General features: G+C 40.9%; 1 protein-coding gene across 1 annotated transcript; it reads left to right on the forward strand.

The window, feature by feature from the left end:
- Positions 1–92: 92 nt before the first annotated feature.
- ERH (ERH mRNA splicing and mitosis factor) lies at positions 93–7,796 on the forward strand. Its single transcript, XM_032188419.1, has 4 exons — positions 93–156; positions 3,203–3,290; positions 4,480–4,600; positions 7,297–7,796. The coding sequence occupies exons 1-4, from the start codon at positions 154–156 to the stop codon at positions 7,397–7,399; spliced, it is 315 nt and encodes a 104-aa protein (XP_032044310.1). The 5' UTR covers positions 93–153; the 3' UTR covers positions 7,400–7,796.
- The last annotated feature ends 5,397 nt before the right edge of the window (positions 7,797–13,193 follow it).

Raw genomic sequence — 13,193 nt, forward strand, 5'->3', positions numbered from 1 at the left:
AGCGCGTCCCGCGCGGCGCCCTCAGCGCTTCAGCTTCAGAGGGCGCGCGTGCGCGGGGGGGCGCTCTAGCTCCCTCTCGCTGGTGCGGCCGCGGGGGGTTGTGGGGGATCGGCGGGCGCCTGGCGGTGGCGGAGCTGAGGAGCGGGAGCCGCGATGGTGAGCGGGGGGCTCCGGGGGGGGCGAGGGGGGCTCGGTGAGGCCGCACCGGCACCGGGGGGGACCGGGAGGGACCGGGGGGAGGTCGGGGGACACGGTAAGGCCCGGGGGGGGCCCGTCCCGGCTGCACGTGGCGGGGGGAGGCCGCGAGCGGGGGCCGGGGCCTGGCCCGGGGGTCGCCTCCCTGAGGGGTGCCGCGGGGCTGGCGGCCGCGGGCCGGGCCGGGCGGGAGCTTTGCACCCTGAAAAGGGGAAAAAGTCATCGAAATCGCTCCTCTTGCCTTGCACGGGGGGCTGGAGGGCCCCGAGTATGCGGTGCGCTGCCTCGCCTGGCCAGGCGCCTTGCCCTCACAATGCCTCCGCCTCTCTCCCCTCTTTTCGTCCCCACGTTTGGGGCTCAGCTAAGCCTCACAGCTGGAAAAAGCCTCTTCAGGCAGGTGCTGCCCGGGTCCTGCTCCTGGGGCTGCCAGCGCTGCCTCGACTGTTTCTGCGCGGCTACGTCTGCAATCTTGGACTTGGGGAGGTTTCTCAAGGGCGCTCTGGGAGTTGGAAATTGGAGGGATATAAACCTTAACGACAGCCAGTGCAACTGCCCTCCAAAAGAAAACACAAAAACACACAACAGTGCAACACGATAAAGAGTCTGTACAGGGCTTTTCCACATTACCTGCGCCTAAGGCATGACATCTTCACTATCTTCCCCTGTTTTGGTTTTCTTTTTCCTTACAATGAGATTTATACTCAGAAAAAAACAAACATTTTATTTACACTGATTTTTGTCCCACGTCACCTAGGCACATATTCAGCGGGGCAGGTAAAACTTGGAAGAAACCTCTCAGGTTTATGAACTTGTTGCATCTCTGGTGGGAGAGGAGGAACGATTTTAGCAAATCAAGCTAAATTGGGATTTATTTATTTATTTATTTATTTATTTATTTATTTATTTATTTGCCTTAAGGTAAAATAATGGGAAGTTCCTAAAGAAACTCTTCAGATGTAATGCATTAATCCTGCAATAGAGGTGATCCCAGTGGCAGTAATTTTGGTAGACCAGTTAAGGTGGACAAAGATCTTAAAAGCCATTTTGTACAATATAAACATGAAAGAATTGATTCTTTTATTCTTTGCTTTACTTCAGAGCTTTTAGTAGAAGCTGAGACGTTAGTACTTGTTAAAAGGAGAAATTTAGTTGGCAGTAACAGGATCAAAAGAAATACTAGCAATAATTTAGACTTTTTTGATGTTATTGTAGTAATTATTCTTAGAGACTCATGATCTATTGGTGTTGCTTTTAAAAAAGCTGAATTATTCCATTTTTTTGTACAAGGCAATTAATAATCTCCAGGCTGATAAGGATACTGAAAAAGTTGCGAAGGGAAAAATGGTTTCAAGTCAGAAGTTCAAATAAATTCTAACTTGAAGTTCTGAAAGAACTGGCTTATGTGTCTGGCTCACTGATACTTTTTCTGTAGTCTGAGTATTGAGATATCTATACTTTTAGGTTTTGTCAAATAAACCCAACTTTTTCTTCTAATATTACAGTTGAGTTTGAAAGTACAACGACCACAATTGCAGTTTGCAGGGCATTCTGCTGCTAGAACACACAAGATTTTATCAAACACACTGAACTGACAGACCCCATTTTTTATTAATAAGGGGTTCTTGCTCAGATGCTCCTGGGAGATCAGAGTTCCAAGTCCTGGAAGTGAGCCTGGTATAAGCAAATAAAAAGGACACTGCTGGAAGTAGTTGTGAATGGATTTGGCAGTCCTTTGACTCCCTGGTAAGGCGTGCCTGGGGCAGTGCAGTGCCCTTAGGAGCAGCTGGGTACCAGCAGCCCTGGAGGCATCTTGTTTGCATCTAGTGTCCTCCGGTGTGCAGGGAAGCAGCCTTAGCAGGCTGGTCTCCTTCATATGATTTTCATTGTAGCATGATAATACACTTCAGTATTTGTTTCCAGTGTGTCTTACTCTGCAGTTCCCTGCATGAATTTTAGAAGTTGAGTACTCACTTCATATATTAGCATTGAAAGTGCTGGATTAAATTAGCAGCACGGGCAATGCTGTTTTCTGGTGTGCTTGCAAACTTCCTATGATGTGTAACCTGTTAATTAGGTCACAGGCTGTATACACTTAAAATCTTGTTTGTTTAAATTATTTGCTGCATCCAAGTGAAAAATATTACAGAAATAATGCAAGCCACAGACTGTACAATCATCAAAGCCTTCCCTGCAGAAGAGCGAGTTTACAGGCTGACATTTGGAACAGTTATCTGTGCCATAATTACCCTTTCAGTAGACTTGCTGAAGTGTTAAAAAAAAAAAAAAAATCAGCACATCTGATTTGCAGGAAATAATCTTGAGTACCAAGTGCGGATTTGTTAAAGAATGTGTGTTATCTTGAAGCTGAATAACTCTAAATAGCTGTTTGTGTTTAGATCTTCAAGGTGAGACTGACAGCGATGCTAACTTGGACCCCATTTTTGTTTTCTAGCTGGGGTACTTAATTCATACTAACAGCTTGCCCTTGGAATAAAATAAGTAAATGTACAATGGGATAGCTTCTAGATGTTGACTGCATCACCTTGCTTTTCTGTTTAAGTAGAAACTACAATTTCCATGTTTGATTTCTTCAACACAATAGCTGCTTTACTGATGATTTTACATTACGTATTTTTAAAAGTTTATGAGAATTGATAGAACTGATTGAAAACAAAAAGTAACACAGCTTATATGAAAAGTATTATTTGGAAAACGTCTGTGAACTTGATTGGTAATTCCATGTTTAAAGCTGTACTAATTTTGCAAGTTACTTAGCCTGGTTAGTTCTGAGAAGACCGTGCTATCTTACTCCTCATAATTAACCTTTACATGCCAAAGATGTGTGGAAGCATCACAAAGTAACACTGGGAACAGCTGTGGTATGCTTCCCAGTTTGTGTAATGATTGGGTGGCCAAAAACAAAATTACAGCTTATTTTTCATTCAGATCAGTAACTTTAATTAAAAAAAAAAAAAAGGTTTTGAAAAAATCTTGTTTTGTTTTTCAGTCTCACACAATTCTACTTGTTCAGCCTACCAAGAGGCCAGAAGGCAGAACATATGCTGATTATGAATCGGTGAATGAGTGCATGGAAGGTGGGTGCAATCATTGTAGTTTAAAACTACTGTTAAAATCCTGGTTTTGACATATTCTCATACTTCCTTGGTAAGAGTAAGCTGCTGTTCATGTATTCCCAAGATAATTCACCAAAAAAAAAAAAAGTTAAAAAGGGTCTTATGTTTTTAATTTACTAGTGCTTTAGCAAACTATTATCCTTGTTTCTAAAACTTCCTTGTGACATTAAATGTCTCCTTCTGGCTTAACTAGATTGAACCATGTTCATTCAATTCATGGAAGCAGGCAATATTTGTGGTGGTGCTGTGCAACAGACCAGGCTGAACATATTTCACTGCACAATCAGATTCCAACCTTCTCACAAATTTTGGTGCTAACCATGTAAAGGAAAGATTGCTACTGGAAATAATATATAAAATAAAAGCATTTTTTTAGTTGAAATGTAGTTTGCAACCTGGTGGCTTCTGTGCCAGAAAAAAAAAAAAGTTCTGTGTGACTTTAAGAGATGCAGTGAGTTGGAGAAAAGATTGAAATACTACAGCTGTATAATTTAAATGTAAAAGTTCTCTTAGCATTAAAATCTAATTCCAGGAAGCTTTGCAAGACAAACAAAAGCACAGGAGAGATAATGTAAAACCCCCATGCTCGTTTTAATATTACATTCTTTTCAAATGTATCTGACTTATTTATGGGCTAGCTTAAGTAAAACTTATGTAAATGTACAGACTTGCTCTGTCACTCTTACCTCAGTCACTGTGTTTGACTATTTCATCAAGAATGACCTCTTCTGAGACTTGACCAGCTGTATTTAACAGAACTCCTTCTTTCTCAGGTGCTTGTATAGTAGAAATACATGTTGCAATTGCTGTTTAAAAGTTATTAGAGTTCCATATTTCATTTGGAACTTACTCCATAGAACATTATATCCACAACAGAACTAATTTTTTTTCCCTTTAGATGATGATGCTCATCATGCATCTTACCTAGTTCTATAGCATTGTGTTCAATGCAAACAGCTAAAACAAAAGCATTTCAACAACAGAAAATCTGAGTAAGTTCATATCTGTTTTCATGGTACTCACATCTAAACTTTCTTGGCATCTGGTTCAATATCTGAAAAAAAGTACAGCAAATACAGATTTTTTTTTCTTCTTTTCTCCAGTGCTGACATTATTGCATTATTCATCTGTTTTTTTCCCCCCTCTGTAGGAGTCTGTAAAATGTATGAAGAGCATCTGAAGAGAATGAATCCCAACAGTCCATCCATTACATATGATATCAGCCAGTTGTTTGACTTCATTGATGACTTGGCAGACCTCAGCTGTCTTGTGTAAGTTCAGTTGTATAAATCTGTGTCAGTGACTCACAAAACTCTTCTGTATAAACTTCTACATATTTTAGTCTGGCTAGTCTGTTTAATCTCGCTCTCTATGGGTACCTCAAGGGAGGCTGTAGCGAGGTGGGGGTTGGTCTGTTCTCCCACGTGCCTGGTGACAGGACGAGGGGGAATGGGCTTAAGTTGAGCCAGGGGAGTTTTAGGTTAGATCTTAGGAAGAACTTTTTCACTGAAAGGGTTGTGAGGCATTGGAACAGGCTGCCCAGGGAAGTGGTGGAGTCACCATCCCTGGAAGTCTTCAAAAGACGTTTAGATGTAGAGCTTAGGGAAATGGTTTAGTGGGGACTGTTAGCGTTAGGTCAGAGATTGGACTCGATGATCTTGAGGTCTCTTCCAACCTAGAAAATTCTGTGAAATTCTGTGATTCTTTGATTTGGGACTGGATCTGCCTTTATGCAGTTGGTCTGATTCTTAAGGAGGCAGAATGATTAATGAATTGTATTCAGCTGTAGGATTTAACATCAGTATAGTGGTAGTCTATAGAAGTCACTTGCAACTATTTACTTTGATTAAGACACAGCAAGATGGAAGCTTCTGTAAATCCTAATTAAGTGACTGAGGAACCTATTAATCCTGTTGAGCCCCCTAGCTAGTGGTTTGAGTGCCCTTGTGAATATATCATCTCTGGTTCTCATCTGTGTGTTAAAGTTGTGAGGAAGCAAAGGTGGTCTTGTGTGGTTTCCACTCTGACTGGACTGTGAAATCAAGTGTTAAATTTCAGTATTTAGAATGTAGCTAACATTGTGACCCAACCAGTTAGATCCTGGCTGATTTCCGTACCACACCTTTCAGAGTAATGGTTTGAGGTGACGGTGGCATTGAATTTCATAGAAATTATGTAGGAATATGGATACAAATCGCACATTCAGATAACCAAAACCACTTCATTTTGCTTAATTCAAAATTCTAGGATCTCTTTTTAAGCCAGTGAGCATCTAGCATGGACATTCCTGCAGCTGCACCGCTCAGTCTTAAATCCCAATGCAAGTACCGTGCAGCTGTACAGTAAGCAATCCTTGCCAGTTAATAAAGTTTTAAAAAACAAAACACATTGGATTGCTTTTCTTTGCATCTAGATATACATACAGAAACAGATTTTGTTACTGATAGTGACTTAGACAAATGCCATTCACCAAAGATTTCAGTGGAATAAATAAAGTACTATTACAATTTCTGCAGTTACCTTGTTCTGCCATGTCAGGTCTCCTGGTGTCATCATACTAGGCTGACGTGGTTTGAAAGCCAAGCTTTGTTTTAGCATATTTAACAGACTGACGACTATTTGTTTTAAGAAGTAGCGACTGATTTCTAGTACAGTCTTTCGTATTCTTTAATAAGGCTTGTAAACTTAGCGTCATGCTACTTCAGCTTAGAGTTTTCCACCAGATGGCACACGTAGCACATAACATACCCGATATGACTTGTGCTCGTGGAGATTTGTAAAGTACTTGCTATCTGGTCTTGCAGTGTAGCATTATGAATGGATAAGGAGGAAGGGAGGGTTATAAATCAAACAATTCCCAAAACTAACATTTCTTATACTGTAATGAAATCATTAATATGTTAGTATAGAATAAAACTCTTTCTATGGCTTTGAATTATTCATGCTAGGTTTTAAATAAGGTTTCTTTAAAAACAGTATGTTCAGAGTTCTGTTTTTTAGAGAAAGAACTGCAAATTGTTCTGGATTGAGTTAAACAACTGGATTTATACTCAGCTGCTTATCAGTGACCTCCTTACTGTTCTTACCTGATAGGAAATTGAGGGACTGGCTGGGACATTCACTGAAAATACCATCTTCATCCAAAAAAAAAGAAAAATTTTTACCTTTAAGGACTAAAGGGGAAAAGGACAGCATGAATATTCAGTTAGCTTTATATGCTTTGCTTCTATTTTTCGGTCTAATTCTGTTGCAGTTCAGCAGTGTCTTGAGTAACCAAGTTCTTTAGCCCTGACAAGAAATCTTGCTAATGGTCTACTTCTATCACCTGTCCCTGAGTAGTAAAGAAAATTAACCTGTAGGTTCTTGTTTTCAGTTTGCTTATTATGAAGTGTCCTTGGTTAATAGATGCAAGCTTTTCCTTGCTGCTAGCTGGCAAGAATCATTTGTCATCCATCTATTAGCCTGCCTTTACTCCTGGAAAATTGTGCTTTTATTCATTCTATTTAAAAAAAAAAAATCCAGGCAGAAGTGGTACACTTGAGAAATTACACGAACACTTGCTTGAAGTTAAACTGAGTGTTTGGCTCATTAAGACAAATTAAGTATGGTTTCCTGGTGGAACTATTCTTCTTAATTCTGAGCTCCAGAATACCGAGGTGCTGTTTTCTTTCTCCCATAAGTAATTACCTTCATGAATTTAAATGCAAAGTGCAGTCTCTTAGTCTTTGGAGTTCCTAGTTGTTTCAGCTTCTTACTGATCTGCTGGGTAACTTGTAAGGGTTTTTTTTTTTTTTTTTAGGAAACAGAACTTCTAAATGGCAATTTCCATTCACTTTTGATATTACTGATGTTCTGTATACAACTTTCTGCCTCGTACACTAGAGGACACTTAATTGTTTGTGAAGTCTTTGTAGTAAGCGTTCCGTGGGACAGACCAATATTACATGAGTCCTTTTCTTTTTTCTAGTTACCGTGCTGACACTCAGACATACCAGCCGTACAATAAAGACTGGATAAAGGAGAAGATCTATGTCCTCCTCCGCAGGCAGGCCCAGCAAGCAAGCAAATAATGGGGACACCATCCTTACGTGGGGCTGGGGGAGGGCTTGGACAACAGGTGTGTACAGAGTGTAGTAGTGAAAGTTTTGTATTATAGTCATCCTGTTGCCATCTTGTTAAACTCTTTAGTCGGGACTGAATGTATTGTTAGAGATGCAAGGATTTTGTTGGATTGACTTTTTTTTCAGTGTAAATGGGGAAGAAACTGCAACATCTTCAGCAGAGTTTTAATTTTTTTTTTCCCACTGGTTAGCTAATGGTCTTACCTTATTTGAACCCCTGGGGCTGTTCACATTGTACTTCACCACATCCACTGTATGTGCCCTTCCGTGGGGTTTCCAACATTTAGTTTTGTCCTTGAGGCGGTCTTAATGGGGAATAAAAAAACTACCCTTTAGTTAAATTTGAGTGCTGAATTGTGTGTTTTTTCATGCTAAACAATGAACTAAATCTTTCTTGTCCATTTGCTGAAGAATGGGGTTTGAAAGCATGTATGGACTGAACACCACGGTTACTTGCAGGGTGGCTCAGATTCTGACCTTCCAAAATTAACTTCTCTGGCCTATATTTGGCTGTCTTTCCTGGGCAACTTTGGGAAGCATAGCAACCCTCTTGTTCTTGCACTCTAAACTTGATCTTTCTTAGAAGGCATTTATATTCAGGTAAGTGTGCCTGCTTGCTAGGACAGATGATGGCTAAGAGCAGGCTGATGTATCGCATCACAGACCCCATGAATAATTCTACTTCCAAGCTTCCCCTGAGAAAGGAATGGGCAAAGTGAATTATTCTGACATGAATCTTGCCCAAACCGTGTTCCCGCTTTACAAAGGATAAGGACCTATCTTCTTGCACGTTCTGTAGAACAATACCCTCCCCCCTGCCTAAAACAGATGCTGCAGTGTTTATAATCTTGCTATACTGAAAAAAATAGTGCTGGAGGATATATTGGACCAAATAACAGCAGGTAGAAGAGCAAGGCTATACTTAGACTGGTACTTTTTGCCTTTGTGTTAACCCAGAGTCCGTCCACTGTGGGTACAGATCGGAATCAGACTCTCCAGGTATGCCCAACCAGGAGTAGTGCTAGGGTTAATGGAAGAATGTCTCCAGTGTGCTTAACTTCCTGAAACACATTAATATTTTCCAATAGACTTTACAGCAAATGCATTGGCTTAAAAGAACATGAGTTTAAATGGACTGTGTATAGTAAAGCTTTAATGAAAATAGCTTCACTTAAGTGATAAGTAAGTGCTGCTGAAGACTTGGAATCAAATTACAGGAGAGAGAAAAATTCTTAGACATATCCAAGGGGAATGTTAAAACTTTCTCCAACATGAGTACAAATTGGAGAGTAAAGCTACTAGTTCTATGATTGTAGCAATAAGGAATCGATTCAGTCTGCTAACCTCAAAACAGATTTTTCAAAGCAGGGCAGGTTGAAGTGTATCAACACATGATTACTTATATCTGGAAGTATTTCTGCGTGGAAGCTTGCTTTTATATCCAAATGCAGCTTAAAACAAAAATAATTCGCTAACTGTTGCCCCATATAGTGACATTCAAATTAATATAAGCAGTGTTATTCAAGCATCTTGTATAGTTTATCCTCCTATTTAGGAAGTACTAAAATAGCACGTTCTTTCCTATATTTGGAAATATTTGGGTTTTATTACTGGTAAATACTTCGTTAAAACTCCACTATTCTCACAGTGAACCAATCTAGTGCATATTCCTCTAAGGTGCTAAGCAGGATGCAATACTGCCATCTTTAAGTGAAGTCAAAAATCCCTTCTCGCTTTCTGCACACTAGAAATGACTGATCAAGTATTTTTTATCATTTTGTGAGCATGGTTTTACTTAAAGGAAAAAAAAAAAAAAAGGCATGTGGGCACTTTCCTGATTTTGAAAAGTACAAGGATTGTGCAGAATCTATAGCAGTCTGGGGCTTGGAACATAACATCTCTCTTCCTTCAAAGATAACCTGAAGTTTAGTCTGATTTAAAAAAAAAAAGTTTTTGACTGTGATGTAACAGCACAAACTAAGGCTGGTTAACAAGTACAGAGGTTCTCATGTCAGAGCAGAAACTGGGAAGATGGTACTTTAAAGCAGGTAGCACTAAGTTTCTCCTTTATGAAGGGGACTTTATGAAAGTATGGGGTTTCTTAGAACATAGAAGGCAAACAAGCTTTAACTTCTTGAGGTTAATTCACAAGAACATTTTTGCACTTCTGGTTATCTCAGTAATTGAAGTTTAGCAGAACTGGAAAATGTAAGTAAAGTTCCTTTTATACCTGTGGAGCCAGACTCAGCCTTCTGCTGATAGAAAAGATAGGGTCGGTAGACCGCTTTAAGAGAAGGGACTTAAACATCTATTTTCCCCTCAGCACCTAACTATAGCTGTCTTTTTGATTTGTTTTTTTTGGGGGGAGGCTGCTTTTTCTTTCCTCCTGAAATAAGCTACTGGTTAAAATTCCCTAGTGTGTAGTTTCCGAGTTGCCATTCTCCACATTGCCTTGGGTTCGCCTTTTACTTGATTAACTATTCATGAGACAACAGAGCAATTGCTTAACTGGGCAGCTGAGTGCAAAAACACTTGAAGGAAAGAAGAGATGCTGCAGCATCTGCCTGACCTGTAACTGATGAGAAAGGCGAATATGAAACTAATCTGAAATCCATCTAACTTGCTTTCAGAAATATAGTAAAGAAGAGGGTTGTGAGCATTTGGAAACATAGAATATGCCAGTAGGCATTCTATTGGCACTCTAGTAATGTAGTCTGCTGTAGGAGGCCAGGTGAAAAATTACTTCTCAATTTGCTGCTTGGCAGAAAAAAATCCAAGTCGTGTATTTTGTTAAAGCTTTGCGCCCCTTCAAGCTCTCATTTTTATCATCTAACTCTGCCCAAACCTTACAGCATGTGTCTAAAACAGGTGAAAGAAATGCCAGACTGTACCCAGAAGATGGGTCACTGACAGTGCTCTAATGCTCCCTTAGCCAAGCTTGAAGTATCAGAGTGGTCCCTATGGTCAAAGCCACAACTACAGGAGGATTGGGCCTAGAGCAAGTGACTGCTTCCAGATCCAGAGACACGAGGAGTCTCGTGGTGTTTCTTTACTAGCTCCTTTCCATTAAGGGGCGATAGCAGTGTTCTTAGGACCTTCTCCAGTTGCACCTGTCCATGAAGGCATAAGACAGCAGTTCCACTAACCAATATCAAACGTTTATTTGCCTGAGTTCAGCTACTTTACAATTAAGGTTTGTTAGCAGTGTTTGGCTAGTAACCCGTAACTAAGCTACATGATTACAGAAGGTATGTCTGAACAGAACCCATCATCCTATGCACGTTTTGCCCTGTGGCAGCCTGATGCTTCCTGCATGAAGGACATGCATACGTGGCAGCGTTGATCATAGCAGCTACAGTGTGGGAGTAAATGATAAAGGTAAATCATACTGACTGTTTCTGCAGGGGAACAGTACAGTCTTCTAAGAATTGGAAAAGGAATGGAGTTCAGAGAGAGAGTATTTCCAAATACTTGATTTTTTTTTTTTTTTTTTTAAAAAAAAGTCCATCAAGCAAGCCTAGCCTCGCTTCAGTGGAATAGATGAGCCCTCATCCCTTGCCAGGAGCATGAAGCATCTGAGTTGCTTGCCTGACTTCAGTTTGGCTTATGGAGCCATGAAGCATTCTACATCTCATCTAATCGTTAGTCCTCATGCAGACCCTGAACTGCCTGCTACTGATCCCAGGTGTGGCAAAACCAGAGCGGTACAGCTCATTTCACGGCATGCCTGTTCACCAAGCAAATAAGGTGAAGTTCCATGAGATGACTGAGTTGATCTAACAGTTCACTGCTATTGTAAGGGCATTACGCTGCTCCACGCTGTAGTTTCTACACTTGTAGGTAATACAGCTGGTAGTGGAGAGACACTGGGAGTCACGGGAGAAAGGCAGAACAGGGCCTGCCACTCAGCAGCCATAAGCAAAGCAGTTGGTTACTTAATCTCATTTGTGCTTTGACAGCAAGATCAAGCAAGTAAATGCTGTTTCAGAAAACAGTAGCTAAACTGCTGTATACATAAAGGACCAGTTTATCTGCCATTGCACATTCCTGTCAGTTTGTGATGGACTGGGATGGAGGGAGAGGATGCCTGACACGATTATATTGTGTGTTTTGGACCAAAACTTCGCAGCCAGTTCAAGGACCTAGGTCTGATGTAATCAGAATTTTAATCCAAGTGGGGTTACATTTCACATCACAACATTAACAGGATCGCTCTCTTACAAGAATCCCGCTCTGCAGCCACCTTTCAGAATTCTGAAGACTCAATGCATCACTAGTTCATGATGCACTGAAAACACATGGAAACTTCTTAAGAGGAGTTACCTTCAGAGGGAAGAAGGGAATGCTCCAGTTACTCTTCTTTAGAGTACATAAATAGAAACATTTGCCATTCCCACTGAATTGCAAAGTGTATTGATTTTGTGATTGTATTTAAAGAGAGCTTTGTTGGAAGAAATTCACTTACACAGTCCATCAAGAAAGATAATAAACAGTGAAAGTCAACAGTCACTGGATTACAAGTATAAAGTAATTTCAAGCTCTTGCTTTCCAACCCCTGTGAAAAATAATGGTCTGCTGGAACCTAGTATTGTCTCTTTGTTGACTCTGGAGAGTATTAAATACATCCAACGTCTTACCATTAATGTAAGTTTGTTGTGGGAGGAGGGAAGGAAAGTATTTGAGGGGTCAGGGAGCTTCATTTAGCAGCCCCACCACGAGGCAGGTTGTGGCTGAGGCTAGTAACTGAGCTCAGGAGTGTCAGCATCACCAAGTATCTGACTGCTTGTGCCTGACGCTTGGAACCATTTGCTTCAGATTTGTCTCAGTTTTACCCTGAGCTAGCAGAAGTTACATATCAAAACTGTAAATCTGTTTAAAATAGAGAACTATTTTAAAGCTCTGCTATATTAGCCAGTCCTCTGAGTTCTTCCTACACCGAGTGTTGTCTGTTAGAAGGCTACTGAGTGCTGGCTGAATATAATGTGCCATTCACTGAAGTAGCAGGGGAATGAATTGCCACTGAAATGCACTGAATGGAGAGGTTTGATTTTGCACAGTACAAGACAGTTCTCTGTTCTGACCCATGAATAAAGGTTTCGTCTTCACTTCATCTGAAAATCGTCCAAGTTAAAGCAAGCCCCGATTGGATTTGTCGCAAAGAAACACTGGATCCTAGCGATGTTTTCTCATTACTGCAATCTGAGCTATGGATCTGTACGAACAGTTTATCTGCATGAGTTTCAGGCTCAGCTCCAATCTATAGCTTTTCTTTCTACTCTTTGTGCTTAGCTTGCAAATGACACACAAGCGAAACTTGCGTGCCGCAAATCCCCAGTCAATGCCACTGCTTGTGAAGCATTGGCAGGAATTTTGCTAATATTTTTGTACACAGAACAGTCAATTGTCTCCTACAACCCCTGCAGCATTGAACTTCTTAGTCTTTCCAAATAAACCGTTACTTTGCACTGCTGTCTTAGCATCAGCAGTCAGTGACACGCACACAGCTCCTGTCACTGCACGTAGCTGCTGCATGCCTTCTGCTTGTGCCACGTAAGTCAATGAGACCAGGAGGAAAATGAGCCTGCGTGCTTAAGGTCTGCGTTTCTGGGCTTAGCTACTGGCTAAAGAGATACTTGCATGGCCCCGATCTCTAACGCATCAGTGCTTCAACCTAGCGTCTAACTCCTGTTCGGTGTCTCCATCACTCCACTGACTGTGGGAAGCAGGCTCCTGAGTTTAAGCT

This window comes from Aythya fuligula, chromosome 5, assembly GCF_009819795.1.
Source record: "Aythya fuligula isolate bAytFul2 chromosome 5, bAytFul2.pri, whole genome shotgun sequence".
NCBI lineage: Eukaryota > Metazoa > Chordata > Aves > Anseriformes > Anatidae > Aythya > Aythya fuligula.

Excerpts from the sequence above, each read along its gene's own strand:
- ERH (XM_032188419.1), top strand. Across the intron at positions 3,291-4,479 it reads GGTGAATGAGTGCATGGAAG|GAGTCTGTAAAATGTATGAA; the intron begins GTGGGTGCAATC and ends CCCCCTCTGTAG. Across the intron at positions 4,601-7,296 it reads GCAGACCTCAGCTGTCTTGT|TTACCGTGCTGACACTCAGA; the intron begins GTAAGTTCAGTT and ends TCTTTTTTCTAG.